We start from the raw sequence: 21404 nt of genomic DNA, 5'->3' as shown, positions 1-21404 counted from the left end.
CTCAAAAATTCAATACTAGATACTTAATATTCGAAAGACAAATTTTAATATTTACAATAAAAAAGAATAAAATTAATATTATATCGTTCATGACGTAATGTTTGAATCTGTTTAAATATTGCGATCAGTAATACGATAATTAAATGATAAAAATGATATGGAATAGGATATCCTTAGTAAATAAATAATTTAATAATCGTAGACACAACTAGTTCTGGAATAACTTGATCGATATTTCCAGTTCATATTTCATGAGTAAATTGGCACTCGTTATATATTTCCGTTTCTACTTTGTGCTTTCTATGCCAATATCATTGCACAATTAATTCCCATTAAGTAACAATTAATAATTATTAGCTTAATTAATATGGCTTTAAATATTCTCTTTAATCATAAGAATGAATACAGGCAAAAAAAAAACTTGTTATTTGAATCAGCGTTATTAAATTATCTTATTATCGATCACAATATATTTCAATAACTTTAAATATTATGCATAATGCAAGAATGAAAGTAATAGAAAATACAAAAAAGCTAGGAAAATATAATTACATTATAAAATACGATTGCTTCAACTTTCACATATGAAAAAGATAATTTACTCGTGAAAAAGATAATTTATAAATCGGAGACCAATTGTGGATGTATAATTAGTGAATTTTAGCGTAACTAGTGAATTATTTCGCGCTTTTCTCTTGTATGAGAAATACCGTTGGAGAGAACTCGAAGTGAAAAGAGTATCATTACAAGGGTCACCATCTCTCCTAAGATTGGCAGGTATCGGGATGATTCCGGGGAGACACCCATCCACCCACGTGTATATAATCATGATGGACATGCCTCCATCATTAGAGATTTTGCACACGGCATGACACAGTACTATCGCGTTATAATGCTTCACTTGCAAGATCTTTCTTTTAATCGGGAATCGACTCTCTCTCCTTGGCAATGAACTTGCTTGAGCGGTGCTAGTGTGTCTACAGCCACGACACCGACCAGTCCGACACTCGCTTGCTTCTCCACGCTCTCGCGCCTATCTCAACACTGATTATCTCGAGCACCATGCTCTTCAGATTCGGGATCTTTATCGGGCTCGGTTCCGTGGTCGCAACCATTATCTACTTCACGCCCATACCAGGTGAGTCGTAAATAATTATGTCATAGTAGTAAAAATGAAATAGATGCGCTCGTTCGTATAACGGAAGGTAAAACATCTATTTCGATCGTGCAAACGATTTTCCACGGAACGTTTCGTTTCATATTAAAATCTTGGATCAGTTTATGCAATTACGATTGGTATAATCAACTTTTGACGTTAGTAAATTAAGAAAAAAATGCCAGATAAAATAATTTCAAAAACTGTATATATAGTGAATGTTGTAATGAACTGTTTATACATATAATGAAATTAATTGATATATATATATATATATAATGAAAAAAGGGAATATATATATATATATATATCATTGATTAAAATAGTAAACTGTGTCTTATATTTAAAATTATAATCATTATTTTTATTTTATTTTATTTTTTTTTACTTCAAGATTCGTCAAGATCTTGCGCACTTATGATTTATATATATTCGCTTATAGAAAAATTATGTCTTTTTTCTTCATATTTATTACTTATTCTAATTGTTTGCTTACAACTTTTTTTATAGAAGCGAATACTTTGATTTCAAGTATAAAATAATATAATAAAAAATATAATAATCGGAGAAAATTTATAGAAACTTGCTCTTCTTATCGACTCACATCAAGATTGTATGTGTGTATGTAACCAGGTATGGAAGACTAGAATGGCAGATGAACGACTAATACTCTAATCGTGAATTGCTAGGGGCTTTATAATAAATTGACTTAAATTTAAAATTCATTCTATAATATCCACGAAGATTGTTTGAAATAGCAAATTGAACCTCTATATGAAAGGTGAATGTCCTCAAATCAAAATTTACAGTTATGTACAGTATGTTTCTTTTAATAAAAGCCAATCTCATTGCCAACGATGCTGACCGCAATTATTATTTGTCAGTTGTAATATACGCGAGATATTGTCTTGGAACACGTTATGCTAAATTAACTGTTATGCTTTCAAGCATCATTATTAATGGTTGGTATCAGCTGGTGGAAAACAAATAGAGAAGAAGAACAAAAGCTTTTTTCGAATTTTCACCATGTAATATAAAATTTTTTAAAATATTTTTATTTTGATCATCATAAAAATAAAAATATGACGGAGATAATACACAATCGATCAACCAAATTAATTATATCTTTCCATTATTGTAAATGTACAGTGATTCTTCTTTTTGTGTAAATTTGCAGAAATTAAAAAAATGTTATTTTACTTATAAATAATTGTTTATATAACCCTTATTTTGTGTCATAAAAAGAATTTTGGTATTATATGTTTTTATTAAATAAAAAAAGGTTGAACAAAAAATTTTACATATATGTATAAGACTTTACATTTACAATTGCATAGAGAAAAATCGCGCCTTTTGGTGTCACTACTTTCATTGATGTAGCTTATGGAACCTTATTAAAAGTCATTTACTTGCGTATAAGTATGACGCTCTTTGTGCTATTAATGATTTCTTAACATTATCTTTTTTCTACTGTGAAATTATCTTTTCTACGATTATCATCCATATATATTTGCACGCATGCTCACAATTAGTTTCAATAACACTTTAAATACCTCACACGTTTTGTACCAAGAGCATAATTATTATTGTACAATAGCATAATTTTGAATTTTTTCTTAATACTATCATTTTATTACTCACACCTAACAGATTAGTTAGTTTTAGTTTTTCTGCATCACGTAAGATTTTTATGTGATTATAATTTCATACAATTATGTATTTATATTAATACATACCTATATAATTTATACATCTTTACACAGACAACACAATAAGAAAAATCTTTATATTATATTGTTATATCATGTTACTTATATGTATATATATATGTGTTCTGTTACATATTTCAAAACGTCATAATTGTATAAAAATAATAGATAAATTTCTATTACTTTTAAATTCAGCGTAAAAATGTACTGGAAATGTTACAAATGTTAGCTGCGACAAAAATTCTGTTTATGATTTATTGTTGCAGTTTTATTGAATAATGTAATGAGTTTACACAAACTACCCATATGAACTTTCTCTCTAATTAATTATAAAAGGGAAGAGAGACGAGACACACACGTCGTATAATAAACATCGTCAAAATATACCGCAATAAAAATCGAAAGTACAACGTGAAAGTGTTTGGTGTTGCGATCACATATACAATTTCGCTTTTCGACGATGCCATTGTTTCCGTTTGAAAAAGGTAATCGAATTTCTTATTAACATTTAAACGTAACACTAGCCGGTCTAAATATAAATGTCTTTTCATTAGCTCTAAATGCCTTTTACACTTTCACTTCTTTTATATTTCAAAAGAATATCTGTCATGTCAGACACAGAGATTTATTTATCTCTTTCTGACTGCCCGTCAGCTTTTTGATAGTAAATCTTAGTAGAATGTTTTATCTGCAGCAATTGCAACTTATGAACTATTAAATATATGCCAACCGGTCGCTAACATCATTTTACTCGCATCTGACTAGAAACGTGAGAATTTTCATGAAATCGCATTTGCAGTAAAGAATTTAGTACTTTCCGGAAAAATGCAAATTTTTGAATAATAATTTTGTTCCCGCAAAGAACGGTATCCTCTTTATGATAATTATAAATTAAAATAAATTAATAATTGTGGATCTTTTTCTAATAATGTCGTGATAGTTGAATAATAAGATAATCACAGCTATCTTGATGCATAAACGCAATTCTATTCTCGCGCGCGAATCTATTTCCGCATGATTCGAATACTTCCTGTAAAAAGGTGATAAATATGTAAGAATGTGATATTAGCAAAACATACATGCGATTCTTATTTATCTGGATTTCCCGAATTCTGAGAAATACGCATGAGAGAGATGCGTTCCGCCGAAGTAAACAAGTGAAAACGTCAATTATTACACGGTAAATGTGCCGTTTTACTCGTATATATATATATATATATATATAGAGTAAGAAGAGGGCCATCTTAACTATCGGAATAAAACAAATTCCGGGATATCAATCAGAAAATTTTTTGATAAATAATACAAAACTATATAAAGCGTATTGCCATTTAATACACATATAAAAATTTAAAAAAATTGATAAAATATTGTCAAAAGTATAAAAACAACATAATTTGTAATGAAGCAGTGTTTTATAATGAAAGCAGCTATGTTTTACACTTGCAATTTGCATCAGCAAAATCAGAGATCGTCTACACCGACGACGAGAAAAAAACAGATGATTCGATTTTCGCTTTAATTAAAAGCATTTGCTTTTATAACCGATCTATACATTTTTTTATCGTATACATATACACACTTATTAATCTCCTTTCTAACGCTCTAAGGTAAGTAGGATTGTCTTGATTACCTGATAACCCATAAAAATCATTGAAACTATTAAATGCAGGATGCGAAATGATATCGAGCAAAACACTTCTAAGCATGAGAGATTTCCGCTCGAGTGCTACTTACAATTATTGCCGATAGAGAAAAACGCTTTGTCAAGTGAAAATAAAACGATACAACTAGTTTGAGTAACATAGAACAGACTGTAGGTAGACTAGAGATACGTCTTTCACTTTCCAAGATAATTGGGTTTTGCTTCCTTCACACACATATAATTGGTTTTTGCTTCATTCACACACATATCTGTATAATTGTTTAACAGATTTATGATTAAGTAATTCCACTTTGTGCGTCACATCGTTCCATAACTTGAATATGATAAAGTAGGTCTTAAATCTGATAATTGCATTATTTTCCCCTGATACACAGCTTTATAACTAGAAGCTAATAAACATAACGGAGTGCTAAGCACTGAGCATAAAATATATTTGAAATCATTATTTATGACAGCGCGGGTGACAACGCGGTTACTTACAAAGTTAGGAAGTTGTTGTTTGCGAAGTTAGGAAGTCGTTACCTACTTAAGGCGTCGCGATATAATGGCAGTCACACTGAATATGGATTAGATAACATAAATGTCGTTATGGATTTAGATAATGCAATTTTGTTATCGAATGTATCGCATGCGTGGCACATAGGAGAAATTTATATTTTTTGCCTTTTAATCTTTAGTTATATTGTCACACAATTATATTATATAACACTAATCATTGTGGTAAAGATTTATTTATACTTTGCAGGAGAACAAATTATATATTCCTTATAATTTGATATGTTAATTTACACTCGCGAGGAAAAAATATAGACAGATTAAACACGTTGAAACATAATAATCCATATTGTAGTAAACGTTATTTTTTTTCATTTATCACTACCTACGACATGCTTATAGAATGTAAAAGAAAAGTTCAAACCGATGTTATTCCAACAGCAATCGTTTCCTCCCATTATCTTGTATTGCAACTTGTTTTCATAGAAATGCAAAGTCATGTCGTTTCACGAATGTGCTCGTCTTGTGTTTAATTTCACTAAATTGTTTTGTATATATGTATTTCTTATTTAAATTTTTTACACTCACTTTCTAGTAAATCTAATAATTTTAATTTAATTGTGTTATAAATCAGTATAGGCGACAAATAAATCTTTAAATTCTTGGCAGACACACAAAGAAATTTAGAAATTAAATTGAATATCTCAAATAATTTAGGAAGGATAAGGAAGGATTATTATAAGAAAGTTATTTAATTTTGCGTTTAACTCTTACTGTTTTTTGTTGCAAATGGAAATTTTTAATATTTATTAAATATCTTAAAATGACATGTAAAAAAAAAGAAAGACATTATTAATATAGCTACTACATGTTTCATATGCATTATGTGTATGAATTGAATAGTTTATTTCTATAGATATAATTTTTGCCTATTTATAAGTAATGCGAATATCACATGACGAGATATATTTCGCTGCAACATTCAAATAATTGAACGCGTCGAGATCGTACCAGTTTCTGCATATGCATCGACTAAATACATTAAAAGTCTTATTATCCTTCTCTCTGTAGAAAGTTCCGTTCCATATGCAGCGATGTTGCAATCTAACAAATGAGAATGACCGATAAACGTGAGCTTAAGCATATTCTCGATCTCGACAAGCAAAACGTCACTTGCTTTCCATAGAGAAGTGACCGCAACACGATGATTATCGTTTCTATCCGCCCATGTGAGTAAGAGTTGATCCGGTGGGCATCAGCGAAAGCGAAATCTCTATATTGGCTGGACCGAGGGGATCGAGGAGAAGGAAAAAGGTCGAGAGATGAAAGTGTTCACGCAGCCGGCTTTTGAGAGAGATGAAACAGGTCCCCAGACGTATTGCGAATGATGGTAGGTAGGGGGTCTTCAGGACGGGCCCACCGGCGAACTTTCACTCGCTGTTATGCTGTTTCTGACACATATTTCAAATTCGCGTGCGCGAAACTCGAGGCGTTGTTGCGATTGCGGGGATAGGCCAAAAAAAGAAAAAACGAAAGAAAAAACTAGCGGTCGCATATATATGACTTTGTACTTTGGGGACGCGGACCCCTGGGAGAGGGAAGGTACGCGTCATAGTTTGTACGACTGAGTAGCAACAAAATTGGACTTTTTCGTCAGTTGTCTACTTGGTGCGCGACGGTATCTGCGACGACGTCGCGATCGTTAGTTTACGTGCCGACGACTGTCAGTGGTGCGGTGATTTATGAGATTTGATTAATTTTGTCTCGATCATAATCATCCATACCTGCCTTTAGATCGTCATGCCTCTGTCGTCCATTAGCCCTTATTCGATTTTTCGTCAGCTATTGATAAATGGACTTCTGGTTGTTGAGCACTCTCTGATACTTTCCACTCGAGTACATTTTGGTCGTAGGGTTAAACTACCATATCGGGTAGTTACACAAAGCCAATCGGGAGTCAATAAGCATAGTTATTTTCAGATGAGGCAGCCGATTAATCATTTTCGCGAATAGGAAAGAATCTTTGAAAGAAATAACATCGCGAATACGAATTGCCAGTAAAAGTCAAGTAGCATTATTAGCGCTTCTTTTTATACTCGCAGAAGTTTTCAATGAGGAATCTCTGCTGTGTGTGAATGTATATAATGATAGCAGTTATTAAAATATTTATAAGTACATACAAAAATTAAAGTTTCAAAGAGAAAATTTATTAATTAAAGGTTAATTTCAATTATTTCTCATGTTTGGAATAAGTCTATTTAATAACGTACTGTGTAAAATAAAAGATGTTGCATTGTTAAAAGTTTATTTAAAAGTTATCGCTTCAATAATTTCGAACCGGATGTAATTAATTTATCTTTCCTTCGTAATAATATAACAGTGATCTTTCGTAACAATGTAAACAAGCAATTTATATGTTGAAATGGAAAGCTCTGACAGCTATCAAAAATTTATTTCTGTCCAATAAAATCTTCTTCAATCATCGATACGACAACGCAACCGAATAAAACCTCAGACTGATTCAGAGCTCAAGGATAGAAAATTATACAGCCAAATGTAATGGAGGCCATGCCATAATTTAGATGACCTCAAACGTTTATGTAACAAACGCTCGTAAAGTAATCGTAAATGTGTTTATTACAACTTTTATCTCTCTTGCGTCTCGATTGTTTTTTTTTTTTTTTTAATCAAAGATCCGATTCTCTTCTCTCGCTTCGGATGAGTCTCGCGAATAAACGAGCTTCGATCATTTTTTGCTAGTAACAGTTTCGATCTTCGGCAATAAGGAAGAGAGAAGGAACGTCGTAGCGGCGAGAGAGAGCGGGAGAGAAACGCTATTCTAGCAACGAATTTCGGGCTCGATATTCTCATCAGTCGTCGACGGGGAGCGCGACTGTGTCCGCAATTTTGTTATACCGGCTCTACGTAAATGTCCGCAGTGGTGCAGTGACATAAAGATACCTATATTTGTCTCTTCGTACACATTTCTTTTTACTTTTGTGCATGATCGTTATTGAGAGGGAATATCTTTCCTTCTCATTGTCTATATATCCTCGTTTATCTATATTATTTATATCTGTCACGTTTAAGAATCATATTGCTTTTGTTAAAAGATACTTGTCCAACTTGTAGTGATTAACTCTTGGGATATCAATATAAATTATCAATTGATGCAAACATAACTTTAATATATATGTGTGAAAATTATAATACGTGTAGAAATAAAAATAAGACGAAATGTAGCATGTGTGATTGCAACATGTTTGTATATAGTTGATCTAAATCAAAGATATATAAAATTAATTTCAGTTTGAAAAATCTCCAAGATATTATAAACTTGTCATATTGATAATTGTAATGTAAACTTTATTTAAAAAATCATGCGCATACCGCAATATTGAATTAAATTGCAAGGAATTGAGTTGATTAATTAATTTATATTAGAATTGCTTCCATAAAAAATTTTGATAACATCTTATAATTAAAAAAAGATGCGTTCTATTTGTATTTGTACAATCTGTTTCTAGGCTATAAAAAAATCTCTGTGGTGAAATGACTACAATGTGAATAGTAATTTACTTTCAATTTTAATTATAACTTTCAGAGATGCATGATTCCGGTGATATGTATCACACATGTAACTGAATTGGTTTATAAACGCGTTACGTGAAAATTATATAAGTTTCTACGTAATGTATAAAATAACTTCAACGTGATAATGATTCTGCAATAGAGAACGGAAATAACAATTAGACAAACGTTGTGTTTGATCTTACTATTTTGTTGATTTTTGTCTCTCTTTCTCTATACCCATTATTCAAATTCAGAATATAATATATATATTTTCTTTAATGTATATATTTCAATAATTGCTACTTATATGTATACTATACTCATTGATTATATAATTTTGTTATATAATCTTTTAATAAATTACCATTCGTAACTATAATCACACACACACACACGCACACACACACACACACACAAATATATTCAGAATATCCTGACAGTGTGTGTTAATGAGTGATAGACAGCCTCCGTTATTATTATTATGATTAATCATTACTTCAAATTTAATCTTCATTCATCTGTCTCGCAAAAATTGATTGATGAACGTTTTTGGAGACTGATACTAGAAAAAATTTGACTCAGAAGGATAGCTAAACAACAATTCAACTTTCAATCTCGTTTGTATAATACAAACGGCTTCTCTTTTATCTTCACGGTCGGCTTTCTCCGCGTTAACTTCTCCATTTTATTATCCTTGACATCAACACTTCGCTTGAAGCTTGAAAGCAACAAAGAGTCTTAGATCCAATCTCAAAAAAATTTTCTCTTATTTATTGGTAGAAATCTGTGATACATTTCTCTTGTCAATTGAATACTGTATATATATATACATTGTGCTACTTAATAATTGTACGCGCACTAATTTGCGCGTACAATTGATTTAATCGACACAGATTTCTTTTATAAAGATTAATTACTCGCATAAATATTTTATCCAAAATTCATCAATTTTTGAAGCTCACGGGGAATGAATATCGTCACCGCCTGTTATTATTATATAACAACGTTGGTAGGCGATGTATTCTCCAAAGTCCGCTCACCGTCACGTGGCCACTCCGACAACGTATGTTTTACGATGTCTCGTGGTCGTAACTATGATCGTAGCTGCGGCGACATTTTTGCATATTAATAATTACAGGCCTAGTAAGTTGAAATAGTTATTTGGTCAAAATTAAAATCAACACATCGTCGCTTTTATACCAAAACCACGGAAGTACAACCGTTCTGTGCCACACAATTAGCAATGTGTAATATTTACTTAAATATTAATGGTACATAATACTAATGTAACATAATGTACATACTGTCCATAGTGCTTGAATAAATTGAAGAAATTATAAAAATAAAACAAGAATCTGATTTTTCGCAGGAAATTAAATATTTAAATTGCAATAACTCGAAACTACAAAATTGCACATTCGTGGTTTTGACATATGCGCGATGACATGCAATCTTACCGTGCAAAAGTTACGTAAATTTAATGCAACTTTCATAAAGATTCATTTTAAACAATTTATATAATTTGCGATAGGAAATTGCTTATAATTTTATTTATGCATCGCATATCCTATGTAGGTCTTTTGTTTTCCCAATTTTTTTTTTACACATCGTCTAAAGTTTTAAACACAATACATCTTTTAAAGTAAATATATATTAATGACATAAATTATTTTACTTGAATGCCACGAAATTAATTAGGCATTGAATTGTAATCATTTATCCAATCAATTATAGTTAGCTTCAAGATTTATAATGAAGATAAATGTCAGATGATGAAATAATAATGCGCGAAGAGCATTTTCGCGCTTCTTTCTAATCTGCTGCAACATTGATGTGTATGCCATAATATATACGTGCGCGCATCATTAGATTTTCTTTACTAAATAGTACTTTCTATGTGGTTTGTAACTTTCATCTTTGCTGCTTGTCTACTTGCATTTTTTCTTGCTTGATGGACGAGAAGGAAAACTGCTTTCGTCGCGTCAAAATGATTTTTCCCTTTCTCATTCTTTCTGTTCTTTTTCAGAACAAACATTCCTCTCCTGCGATAGACCATGTCATCACTTGGACTGGCCTATGATCTGCCGAGTGAAACTCACGTTAGAAGTCTTCCAATCACTCAGCAAGTAAGTCAATGATCCAATTATGTTTTTTGTCAGTTACATCATTTTGTAAGAATTTATTCCAAGCATAATGAAAGAAGAACTTCATTATAAATACACACATCAGAAAAGGTCAAGTCGCGTGACTCGTCTCATCTGCATGCAGACTTTCAACTCAACTGATTATAACGCTTTTCATCAGATTATCTATGTTTCAATAAATGTCGGATTTCGGGATTCTTGCGCCAAATATTTTTTTCCATTTGTATTTCTTTAATAGATATTTCATACAATATATTTTTTCAACAATTTTTCAAAAATCTTTACCTGATGAAATCAAATATTTAATTTATGAATGTTTCGCTAATATCAGATTTTAATCAGTTTCATTTAATCTAGCATATATTATGGAAATAGAAGAAACAACTCTTGAGAGCAAATTAGATACGAAGGTTAATGTAGATTACGTCGAAGTTGTATGTTGCGAACGATGTTGCGCAATGTTCGACTATTACTATTTTATAAAATATCTATTCATAATTGGGTCTCTGCTATAGCAGATCAAGGTTATAAAAGTATTATATTAATTTGATTATATTAACTAAAGTTATATTATTTATTGCTTTTAAGTTTTTATAATAAAATATTAATTTCGATTTTTTGCTAATGTTGCTTGTCCGAGAGAACGCGCTCGCAAAGAGTAGCGAATTCTAAAGGGAAAGTTTCCTCATGTAATAAAGAAGTGCATAAGATCGTAACCTCACGCGAAGGAAGTTGCATTTCTCGTTACGCGCATTTCGCGAAATGACTACATTATAAACACTTCGTTTCCTTTCTTTATGTAGGTAAGTGATAAAAAATACGCAAGATCTCGTGCAACCGCGAGGGAAGTTGCATTTCACGTCACGTACGCGACGTGAAATGATTACTGCATTATGAAAACAGTTCGTTTTTGCGATTGCAACACCGTGTGCAACATCGTTACACTACTGCATTACGTTTAACCATGCAACTATTACGGGCATAACGCTCGGTTTCGGATTCGTCGATGCGACATAACCGTTATGCAATTCTTAACCGGTATAATACGAAAAACTCTCACGATCAACCGCACGCCGTCCTGTCGAAATCAACGTTCAAAACGAGAATCGTGCCGGGTAATAATACTGTGTGTAGTTAAGCGAACCGAAGAAGACCGAATTGGTATCTCGCAGTTATTTGCTAAGCCTAAATAAAGCCGTGCAAAACACTACGAAAAAATCTGCTATTGGATAATACACTATTTGTTCTCTTTTACTTACACATTCTCGAATCATTCATGCGATCTATTTATATATGTAGATATCTTATTTATAGCTGAGAGCTTTTTACTTTCGATAAAAGATACAATAGATACAAGATACGGCAGTTCGATCTGTTTCATAAATATACATTATAGTGTTAGAAATCGCGATTTTACGCAAGTTCCTTACAGATCATGCGGGAATTGTCCATTGAATCAGACTGCCTGCTTAGACAAGCATTGTGTTTCCGCGGATGGACAGAGACGGGGCATCCTTACGGCCAATCGTCAAATGCCAGGACCCAGTATTCAGGTATGACCTCGATATATACCATCGATCAATAGCCCGAGTGCGTTACACTTACTGCTTGAAACTCAACAAAATTCACCGCAAGCGTCGATATTGCCTTTCTACACTTTTTTTTAATTTGAGTTTTCTTATAATGTCATATTGACGCGATTAAAAAAAACTTACAAAATTTGATAATTTATATATATTAACGCATTTGCTTCGGATGACTTTGTAACATGTAAAAAGACGATATATCTTATCTCCCGAAGAGAATGTGTTAATATATATATATAATTTAATAATGTGATTTATATATGTATATGATGATATATGTATGTGATGATCTGAAGTACATAATATAAAGCTATATATATTTTAAAACTATACATTATTAAATTTTTTTTTTTATAATTCTGCTATTGTTATTTGAGATGCAAAACCAAAAAATGAATTTAGAGTTTAATATAACGTCAAATATTTTGAATTTTACACATCAAATAGCAGAATATTTTAAAACTATTAATCGATAATGTACAATTAATGCCTCCTGCTTTATTATTATTGCTATAATTTTACAGAAAGATTGCATTAAAATGATATATCTGAATGTGTGATTTGATCCACGTGGTTTTGCCGATGCAAATATACCTTCATTTGCAATCAGCGCTCTTTAATTGAACTTCTATTTTGTATTAAAATTAACTCGCATGGTAATTGAAACACGTATACAATATACAGTTTTGATAATTAATTGCGTTGCTTGAACACGTGGAAATAATCTCGCACATGTGTCTCGGTTAACTAAATGAACACTTTGAAGTGAAGCGAGTTTCGCTGGGTCTCTAATTGATCTTCCTCGTAAACGCTGCGAAGCTTTAGAAATGTTGATTAAATGTAAATTCTAAATCCAAATTTCATAGAATCAAGTAATACGCGTGCGATTTTTTTCATCAGTTTTATATCAAATTCTAATTTATAAAAAATTTATTTTCTTTTATAAAATTATTATAACATATAATATAATTAATAAAAAATAAAATACAATTAAATATAATAAAATATAATATAATTATTATAAAATTATAAAATAAAATAAATTAAAGTTGGCAAAACTGTATGAAATAAAATTAAATAAAAAAAGGAAACAACCTTAAAAATAATTATAAAATACATTCATATTTCTGAAAGAAAAATTGAAACGCTAACTACAATTGCTTTAGTAGCATGCACGTTTTAACGTCCCGATAAAGATTCCCGAAGATTTACGACGGGTAATGTGTGACTAATTAGCAACTTCCAGACAGGTTTACGCTTTTACAGGTTTGTGAAAACGATATCCTAGTAGTAGACGTCATTAATCGCCTTCCGGGTAAAGCAGTAGCGGTACATTGGCGTGGACAAACGCAAATGGAAATGCCTTACATGGACGGCGTACCGTTGATCACGCAATGTCCAATACCGAGTTATACCACTTTCCAATATAAATTTCGTGCCTCCAGTCCCGGCACACATCTTTGGCATGTACATGCAGGTTGTCACTTATTTCATATATAATAGATTGAAAAAATATTTAGAAATTTTAAATTTACACGAATATTTTTTATCACATTTATTAACTCGTTAAGACTTAAATTTGTTTTTCAAGTTTAAAATTAAAAATTTTGAGATTTAGAACAATGTATTTATCTTTGTTTATAATATATATATTTTATTGATCAGCAGGATATCGACGAGATAGGGACGAACCGGTTGGCCGTGACGACAAATCCTGCCAAGTGCGGCGGACAAGAGAGCCTGTGCGTCATGGATATCCAGAATATGCGCAAAATGCCGCGATCCCTAGCTATGCCCAGAATGGACGTGACGATGTATCTGCCAATTAATTACAAGATGCAAGCAACGGAACTGATAGGTGTGTATCAAGAAAAAAAAATGACGCGACAGATGAGAAGTGAAAATACAATTAATTAAATAGCAATCGCGCGGTGCAACCGTAATTGCAATAAACATTTGTTCACGCGAGCAAGAATAATCGGCCTGATTAAAAATTCTCTACTGTGTGTAAGTTTCGCCACTTTTACATTCACCGTGCAAATGCGTTCCATGTTATTAAAATTTTGCTACCGATTATATTTAGCGCACATAATGCGATGTATCCGGGTCGAGCATGAGCGCTTTCACCGCTATTATTTTTCTCGTAAATCTTTTCGTACGTCTGTTGAGCATCATCGTTAACTTTTTGACGGATTAGAAGTTTATCCCTACTAGGTATCTGAATACTTAACATAAGAGTAAGTAATAACATAAGTAATAAAAAAAATTATTAACATAGTTGAGAGCAAATTAAATTTGAAAAATATAACATTTTTTATTTTCTTAAATTTATACCAATTTGGTCGAAATAAAATTTTTATTTGAAATTGCAGATTATAAGAACATCATATATAGAAAATAAAAAGATTGCAACATATATTGTTTTTTTTTGCGAAATTTTCATTGTGGGAAAATTGGTTCTAAATTTGCTTAAAAATATTTGACTGCTAGTAAAGTACTGATAACGGTTTCAATTTCTCCTAATCATTTGCGTAAAAAGGAAAAATCTCCGGACGCTCACCATCCGATGCAAAGAGCCGAGAAAACGGCGCACCATTAAAATATTATTAAGATATATCGAATAATGTCATTAATTTTCAATCAAGAGGAGGATTACGCGCGCTCGATTAAATTCGGTATCTAATCACGGCGCGGATATTATTTCTTTTTTTGTTCTTTTAGGTAACAGCGGGACGGAAACGCGAGTGTTAAACGTGGACAACTCTACTTTCACGTTTCCGTCATCGCCACTATTAACCCAGGGTGGCGATGTGTCGCCGGATATGATATGCTCCAACCACGACGACGACGACGACGACGCCGATAATGCTCGCAACGAGAATAATGACACAGTGTCGCGACGCCGATGCCGTCCGATCGGTGACGGCGCCAGCAGTGGTGCGAGCAACATGTGCGAGTGCGTACACGTGCGTCGCATACCGCTCGGGGCGACCGTCGAGATTATTCTCCTGGATCAGGGTAATTAATTTCGTTTGAGCGTGATCAAAATACAAACATAATCGTGCAATGTGATACGAGCATCTCGTGTCCCGGTCACGTTTATTCGAGTTTTTTTACATTCTCCTCTCTTGTAATTCCTTTACTTTTCTCTTTTCACCTTCGCTCGAAACCCAGTACTTTATATATAAAATCTGAGAAATATCGGTAAAAAATAGATCTTTTATCTACGCGAGTAATATTCAATGCATTTCGTATGAAGCTTTACATGACAATATAATATTTATCAATATTATATTTTCTTTGCCATATACCAAATTTTCCTATATAGATTAGAAACAATGTTGTGCCAATTTACAAATTTAAAAATATTATAAAAAGATAATATATGTGATGTGTTGAACTTCATTAAACAAATTTTCACATCCACACACGATCAATATTCCAGAGATCATTTTATGATTAAAAATAAATTCCGAGTGCCAAGAAAATATAATTAGTATATTGAACTTTCATTATATATATATATATATATTTCGCATTATATATATATATATCTGTTATATATATTAATGCAAAAGGTTAATCGAATAAAAAAATATAGTTTTTCCGCAAGATTGTACATAGAAGCTCATTATGAATTATTACGTAATTATTAATCAATGGCATGTAATATTTGGGATAATCTTACACAATAAGTGGGATAATACGAATGAGATAAAAGGAAACGTTAGCGCACAATAGAGCGTAATATCGACTAAGACATCTTGATGTCCTTGATCCATATTTCGCATTAGCCGGCATTTACTAAAGCCGTCAATTATTGATTTTGCGTTGTTCCATCTTCATAAATCATTTCCAGCGAGGTGTATATTATTTCTCTTTAAGCACAATATTTGATGCCTTATCGCGACTACTCGCAATATGTCTTTGCGTCAGCTAAAAAAGAATCCTTCGACTTTTCCGATAACAGAGCGAGAAATAATCAGCCTTTATAAAACTTCGCAAACAGGAAAATCCATTGATTTGTTATATTTCTCGTCAAATTATATTTCTGTCGATCTATTTAATGACGACTTTCGAATCTATTAGGTCTACCTTTGTCAGGAATTTTTTTATATCCAATAATTTAATTATTAATTTTGATTCATGAATGCTGTTTTGATTTTATGATAAAAAGATTCTAATTATTCGGGAATTAATAAATCATCGCTTTGCTATAGGCGGTCTGGACGATCTGGTTTACCATTTACACGGCTACAGTTTTTACGTGGTGGGCGCGAAACATTTCGGTCGAAGTATGTCGTTGCAGGAGGTGAAAAAACTCGACGAGAGGAAGCAACTGTTCGTGCGAAATCTCGACTGCGCGCCGACTAAGGATACTATCGTCGTGCCCAAGTTCGGTGCCGTGGCGTTGCGATTTAAAGCCGACAATCCAGGTAAATCTTCGTTCATCAACTAACAGATTATTTAACATATAAGTGTTTTAACTAAATAAATCGTTAATTTATATTTCTTCAAATAAACGGGAGACAAAAATTTTATGAAAATATCGAGATCCATCAAGATATTTTTAGCGATTAAAAATAAGTTTTTTGCGAATTTAATAAAATGTTCAATGGATAGTAAAAAATTGATATTTTTACAAATTATAACGAATAATGACATTTTCCGGTAATTTTGTTGAAAATAATCGACTCGGAATTTGTCAAACACATTCTAGTATCGATGACTAATCTGGTTGAAACATAAAGTAGCGCTTATATAACAGCAATGCTTGCGCATTAAATCGATGAAATTACTAAGATCCCTCACTTTCACATAATTCTGCAGGTTATTGGATGTTGCGCGATGAGCACGCGGCTGATTGGACTCGCGGTTTGGATGTTGTTCTGCAAATCGGAGAATCTAACGACATGATGCCTGCTCCACAAGACTTTCCCAAGTGCGGATCCTTCGTCGGACCCGACTACTTCCTTATATAGACTGTTATAACCGCTCAAGTTGAACATGTATATAATTGTATATAACGATAGAGACGCGCAGACCTATATATGCGTGGACTAAAATTCATGATTTTTTTACGAATAAATATCGAGTTATACATCGACCTATGCATCTAAATTGTTCCCGTCAATTTCGAGAATAAAAACATTTTATTGCATTTTTTTAAATTCCCACATTATAGTATTTAGGCGGAAACTCGATTAAATGCCACTTTTCACATTTAACTTGTAACTTTTCCATATTTTCAACTTTAACTAACTCAATTTAACTTTGTGTTAAATAAATTGTTCCGAGAATCTCCGCTAGTAATGTGCAACTTTATAATTTTCAAGTTTTAATAACCGAGAGCTTCGAGTTATTACGTCGTACTTATAAAGTACCTATGTTTTCGGAACTTAGCACTAGAACTTTAGTACGCACGCGACTTTCAACATACACCCTATATACTACAGTATTTTCGTTCCTGTCATTCACTTTTATCCTTGAACAAACGACGAATGCCGCTTCTGCGGTTTATTTCAACGCACACGTCAGGCGTTTACGTGCATTAGAATGCGATTGAACGTAACCGTCATAACCGCGATTCTCTCCTCCGCGGTGACGGTGAATCCCGAAGGATCAGAAGCTGACTCGTCAGTAATGTCCTGCATGAGTGCGCTGGACTCGCAGTTAGCAACCCTGTTCTCGGTGCCTGAAGAGATCCTATTTCTGCGACACAAGGTATTCCGTGAATACGCTAAAATCGCAGTCGGGCCGGATTTCATCCACACGCTACCGTCCTTCGTAATCGTGGCAGCCGCGCTGCTCGTCCTTTGGAAGAATCCTCCGTCCTCCGCACGGCTGATGGACTTCATAGGCGTGACCCTCATTTATAAAGGTTTTCAGGTACGAGATTCCTAGAAATCCGTTGTAAAACTAGTGTTCTTGCACGCGCACGTTTTTCAAGGTATCAGTCAGCTGGCTCGTGGTTACCACGCTTCTATGGTTATGGCTGATCCTTCAAAGAATACTCTACTGCAGCGTCTGGCGTTATTGGAGTTACGTGAGTGGACTCGTTATTACCCCTCTCATATTTAACAAAGAAATCGTTTTCACAATGTTTGAATTGTTTGCTTTTATATAAAAGAATTTAAACACTCTTCTATATTAAATTAAAAACTAGCTTTCTAAAGTTTTCTACACATTAATCACGTGTATAAATATATAAAAACTAAAACGTGATTTAATAAAAGATTTAAATAAAATAATTGAATCAATTCGATATTCGTTACTTTCCAGATTATTAACAATTTATAAAATATTTATAAGAGAGAGAAAGAGAGATACAAAAACTTATATAATTATAAAATTATATGAAAAACATATATATAATCGCTGTAGGAAACGGAGCATCGAGATATTTCGTACCCCTGGTGGCAACGTGTCTGGTCCTCGTATTATCCTGCACCTATACAGCCGCCTGTGATGTCGGCCTGTTTTATTAGTTGGATAATCGCAATGTCAATCGGAATAACCGCGCTGGGATGCGCGATAAATATTGATCGCTTGGAAATTTTCGTTAAAAAAACTTTAAGTAAACTTCGAAACGTTCTTGCGGTGATGAAGCCTTACATAGAATGGTTACAATATAGGTTGGTATTGCGATTGGTGTTTCGATTATCTCCTGCTTTCATTTTTGTTTCAGTAATTATGTTTGTAAATATTTTGTAAATATCAATTTGTATTTTCTTCGCCAACAAATTTTGCAGCGGCTCTTATAATTCATAACGTGTGTATGTAAATTAATTACTTCTTTTTTTGAAACTCAAATTTTATTTTACGGTATTGTGTTATCAGTTCTTTTAAATTATAAAAAACAAAATAATGATAATAATAACGATAATAATAGGAAATATATAAAATAATAGATAAATTAAAAAATTAAATTGAGAAAGATTAAATTTTTTAGTATATAAAAATAATAATAATAAATAATGCTTCGTAACCAATAAGATATTCTTTAAGTAAAATTTTCATTCCTAGAACACAACAACTACTTGTAAGTTCCGAGGCAAATGCAGCAACGGATGACAGTGAAATAAGCTCAGTTTGCGACGACGGTCGCTCAGAAACGTCAACTGATGCGAATGCGACACGAGGAGACGTACATCCGATCTCTTATGGAACGAATTGGATGCCACCGCCAAATTTTTCTATGTTCAAGGAAGCGCAGCGAAAAATATCTTTGAAATCCTTTCACACAGTAACGGGCGTGAACGACGTTCAGGTAATAATAAAAAAGAAAATTTTTCTTTTCGACCATATATTAATTTCTTTTTTCAAAGTTTGATTGATGCGTTATGGTTATTTTTATACCGGTTTTATTTCACTGCATCTATCTTGAATTTTTTTCTCTAAATAAAAATAATATAAAAATGAAGGCAGACTAATAATTACTTATTGACGTAGTTATATCATCTTTAGAGCGAAAGCTCCTTTTTTAAGAATCCCATTAAAATTTCGAAGAAATTCTTAATCCCGATAGACAGCTGATGCAATGTAATTGCGATGATGTTTATTTCTTCCAGGATTCCGACAAATTCGCGGCCAAGCAATTCCGACATCGGCGTGGGTGTCACACAGTAATACCGAGTAATTCCAGTGAGCAATCGAGTGGATGTTGAAGGGACTAGTCAGTGTTAGTCGAATCTCGTTATCGAACGCGCGCCTTCCGTTAATCGAGTAACGCTAATACGCGAAAAAATTTGCACGAAGGCGACATGTCAATTTCGTAGATGATACTTAATTTGAATAAACGTCCCGCGCGATGCTGTTTATATTTCGATAAGATTTTATAGTTCTCTATAATTTTTGTGCGTTATTTTTACACAAAATTTTCTATAAAAATATTTTTTATACAAATGATATATAATCGTGCGCGAGCGAGATTTTATTTTCGACATTATATCGCGCAAACAATATATCATCGAATGTACGCAATAGTTAAAACAATGCGTAACATTACATAAAACGAAGCCTTCTATCCAATATCAATTATATATTAATAAAATATGTATATAAACTTTTTATGAATAAATATAAATTTCTAGCATCTGATTGTGATATAAATTTTTCCATTCTTTTGCAATATTTTTTCCGTAAATTTCTAATATAATAAATTTAAAAAAATGTGCATTAATTTATTTGAAAGTTCAGTTTTTCTTCTAGTGATAATTTTATCGATTATCCAATTATCAAGTAACATAACTTTTCATTTCATTAGCAAAGTTTAGATTTCTGATAAAGAAGCAACATATGATGCATTCACCGGTGAATCTGCTCGAAATGTGTCATTTATTTCTTTGAATTTACGGTTTCAGATATCTAAAAAATTTATATGAAATTTATATATTTTATTTTTATTGACAATATTTCATATTTTTTATATATGGAAAGAGTTAAATGGTTTTCTCTTTAGTGTCTATAAAAAAAATGTACAAAGCACAATGCTATTCTGTGACGAACTAGCCTCCTTAATCTTTTTGATTATTTATTGAATAAAAGATCCTGCCACACCGCCAAATCCCAGGACTTCGCCACTTAGCTTTGCTGGCTGGCGGGGATGCGCACGAAAACGCGCATGCGTTCGGAAGGGGGTAACATTCCCCATCTTGAACCGTAGTATTATTCTGTAACCACATCTCTTGTGGGGTAGGTCGCAGATATTCTGTGACGCATCAATACTTCAAAATAAACCTCGTCTACCCTGAAAGTGCGCTTTATCAAACGGCACCTCTAACAAGTGCATCCGCGCGAGTTCGTGCTTTGATTCGAATCGGAAAATTATCTCCGGGAAGAATCCAGGAGGAGATTTAATCCGGGAGCGGACTCTCGGGCGTGAGCGATCCTCGCAACGTAGCTAACATCTCCTTCCTCGAGCGATGTAATGATTACGCGCAATACCGGATTATACAATTATCACGACGAGACAGAAAATTGACAGTCACGGCTAGTGCATCGGAATTTTTAACGCATCTTTTGGTAAGAAAACTTCGTTTGATAAAATGAATTTTTAAACAGAATTTTATAATA

General features: G+C 32.7%; 4 protein-coding genes across 4 annotated transcripts in view; 3 read left to right on the top strand and 1 right to left on the bottom strand.

The window, feature by feature from the left end:
• The window catches only part of LOC115236729 (pre-piRNA 3'-exonuclease trimmer-like), a 135218-nt gene that overhangs the window by 6324 nt on the left and 107490 nt on the right, over positions 1-21404 (bottom strand). The gene's annotated exons all lie outside the window — the stretch shown is intronic.
• LOC115236798 (laccase-23-like) lies at positions 782-17434 on the top strand. Its single transcript, XM_029809488.1, has 8 exons — positions 782-1138; positions 10626-10725; positions 12176-12296; positions 13596-13802; positions 13995-14187; positions 15051-15347; positions 16550-16765; positions 17160-17434. Exons 1-8 carry the CDS (start codon positions 1063-1065, stop codon positions 17309-17311), a joined length of 1362 nt encoding a protein of 453 aa, XP_029665348.1. The 5' UTR covers positions 782-1062; the 3' UTR covers positions 17312-17434.
• Positions 18884-20117, top strand: LOC115236732. The gene is made up of 3 exons (XM_029809376.1): positions 18884-18964; positions 19356-19599; positions 19901-20117. The coding sequence occupies exons 1-3, from the start codon at positions 18933-18935 to the stop codon at positions 19994-19996; spliced, it is 372 nt and encodes a 123-aa protein (XP_029665236.1). The 5' UTR covers positions 18884-18932; the 3' UTR covers positions 19997-20117.
• The window catches only part of LOC115236728 (sodium- and chloride-dependent GABA transporter 1-like), a 15275-nt gene continuing 14870 nt past the window's right edge, over positions 21000-21404 (top strand). The window contains exon 1 of the mRNA XM_029809365.1: positions 21000-21353. The gene's annotated coding sequence lies outside the window, so the exon portion shown is untranslated. The remainder of the gene's footprint in view (positions 21354-21404) is intronic.

The sequence above is a fragment of the Formica exsecta genome, unplaced genomic scaffold, assembly GCF_003651465.1.
Source record: "Formica exsecta isolate Colony F162 unplaced genomic scaffold, ASM365146v1 scaffold26, whole genome shotgun sequence".
NCBI lineage: Eukaryota > Metazoa > Arthropoda > Insecta > Hymenoptera > Formicidae > Formica > Formica exsecta.
This window is presented reverse-complemented; position numbering and strand designations above follow the sequence as displayed.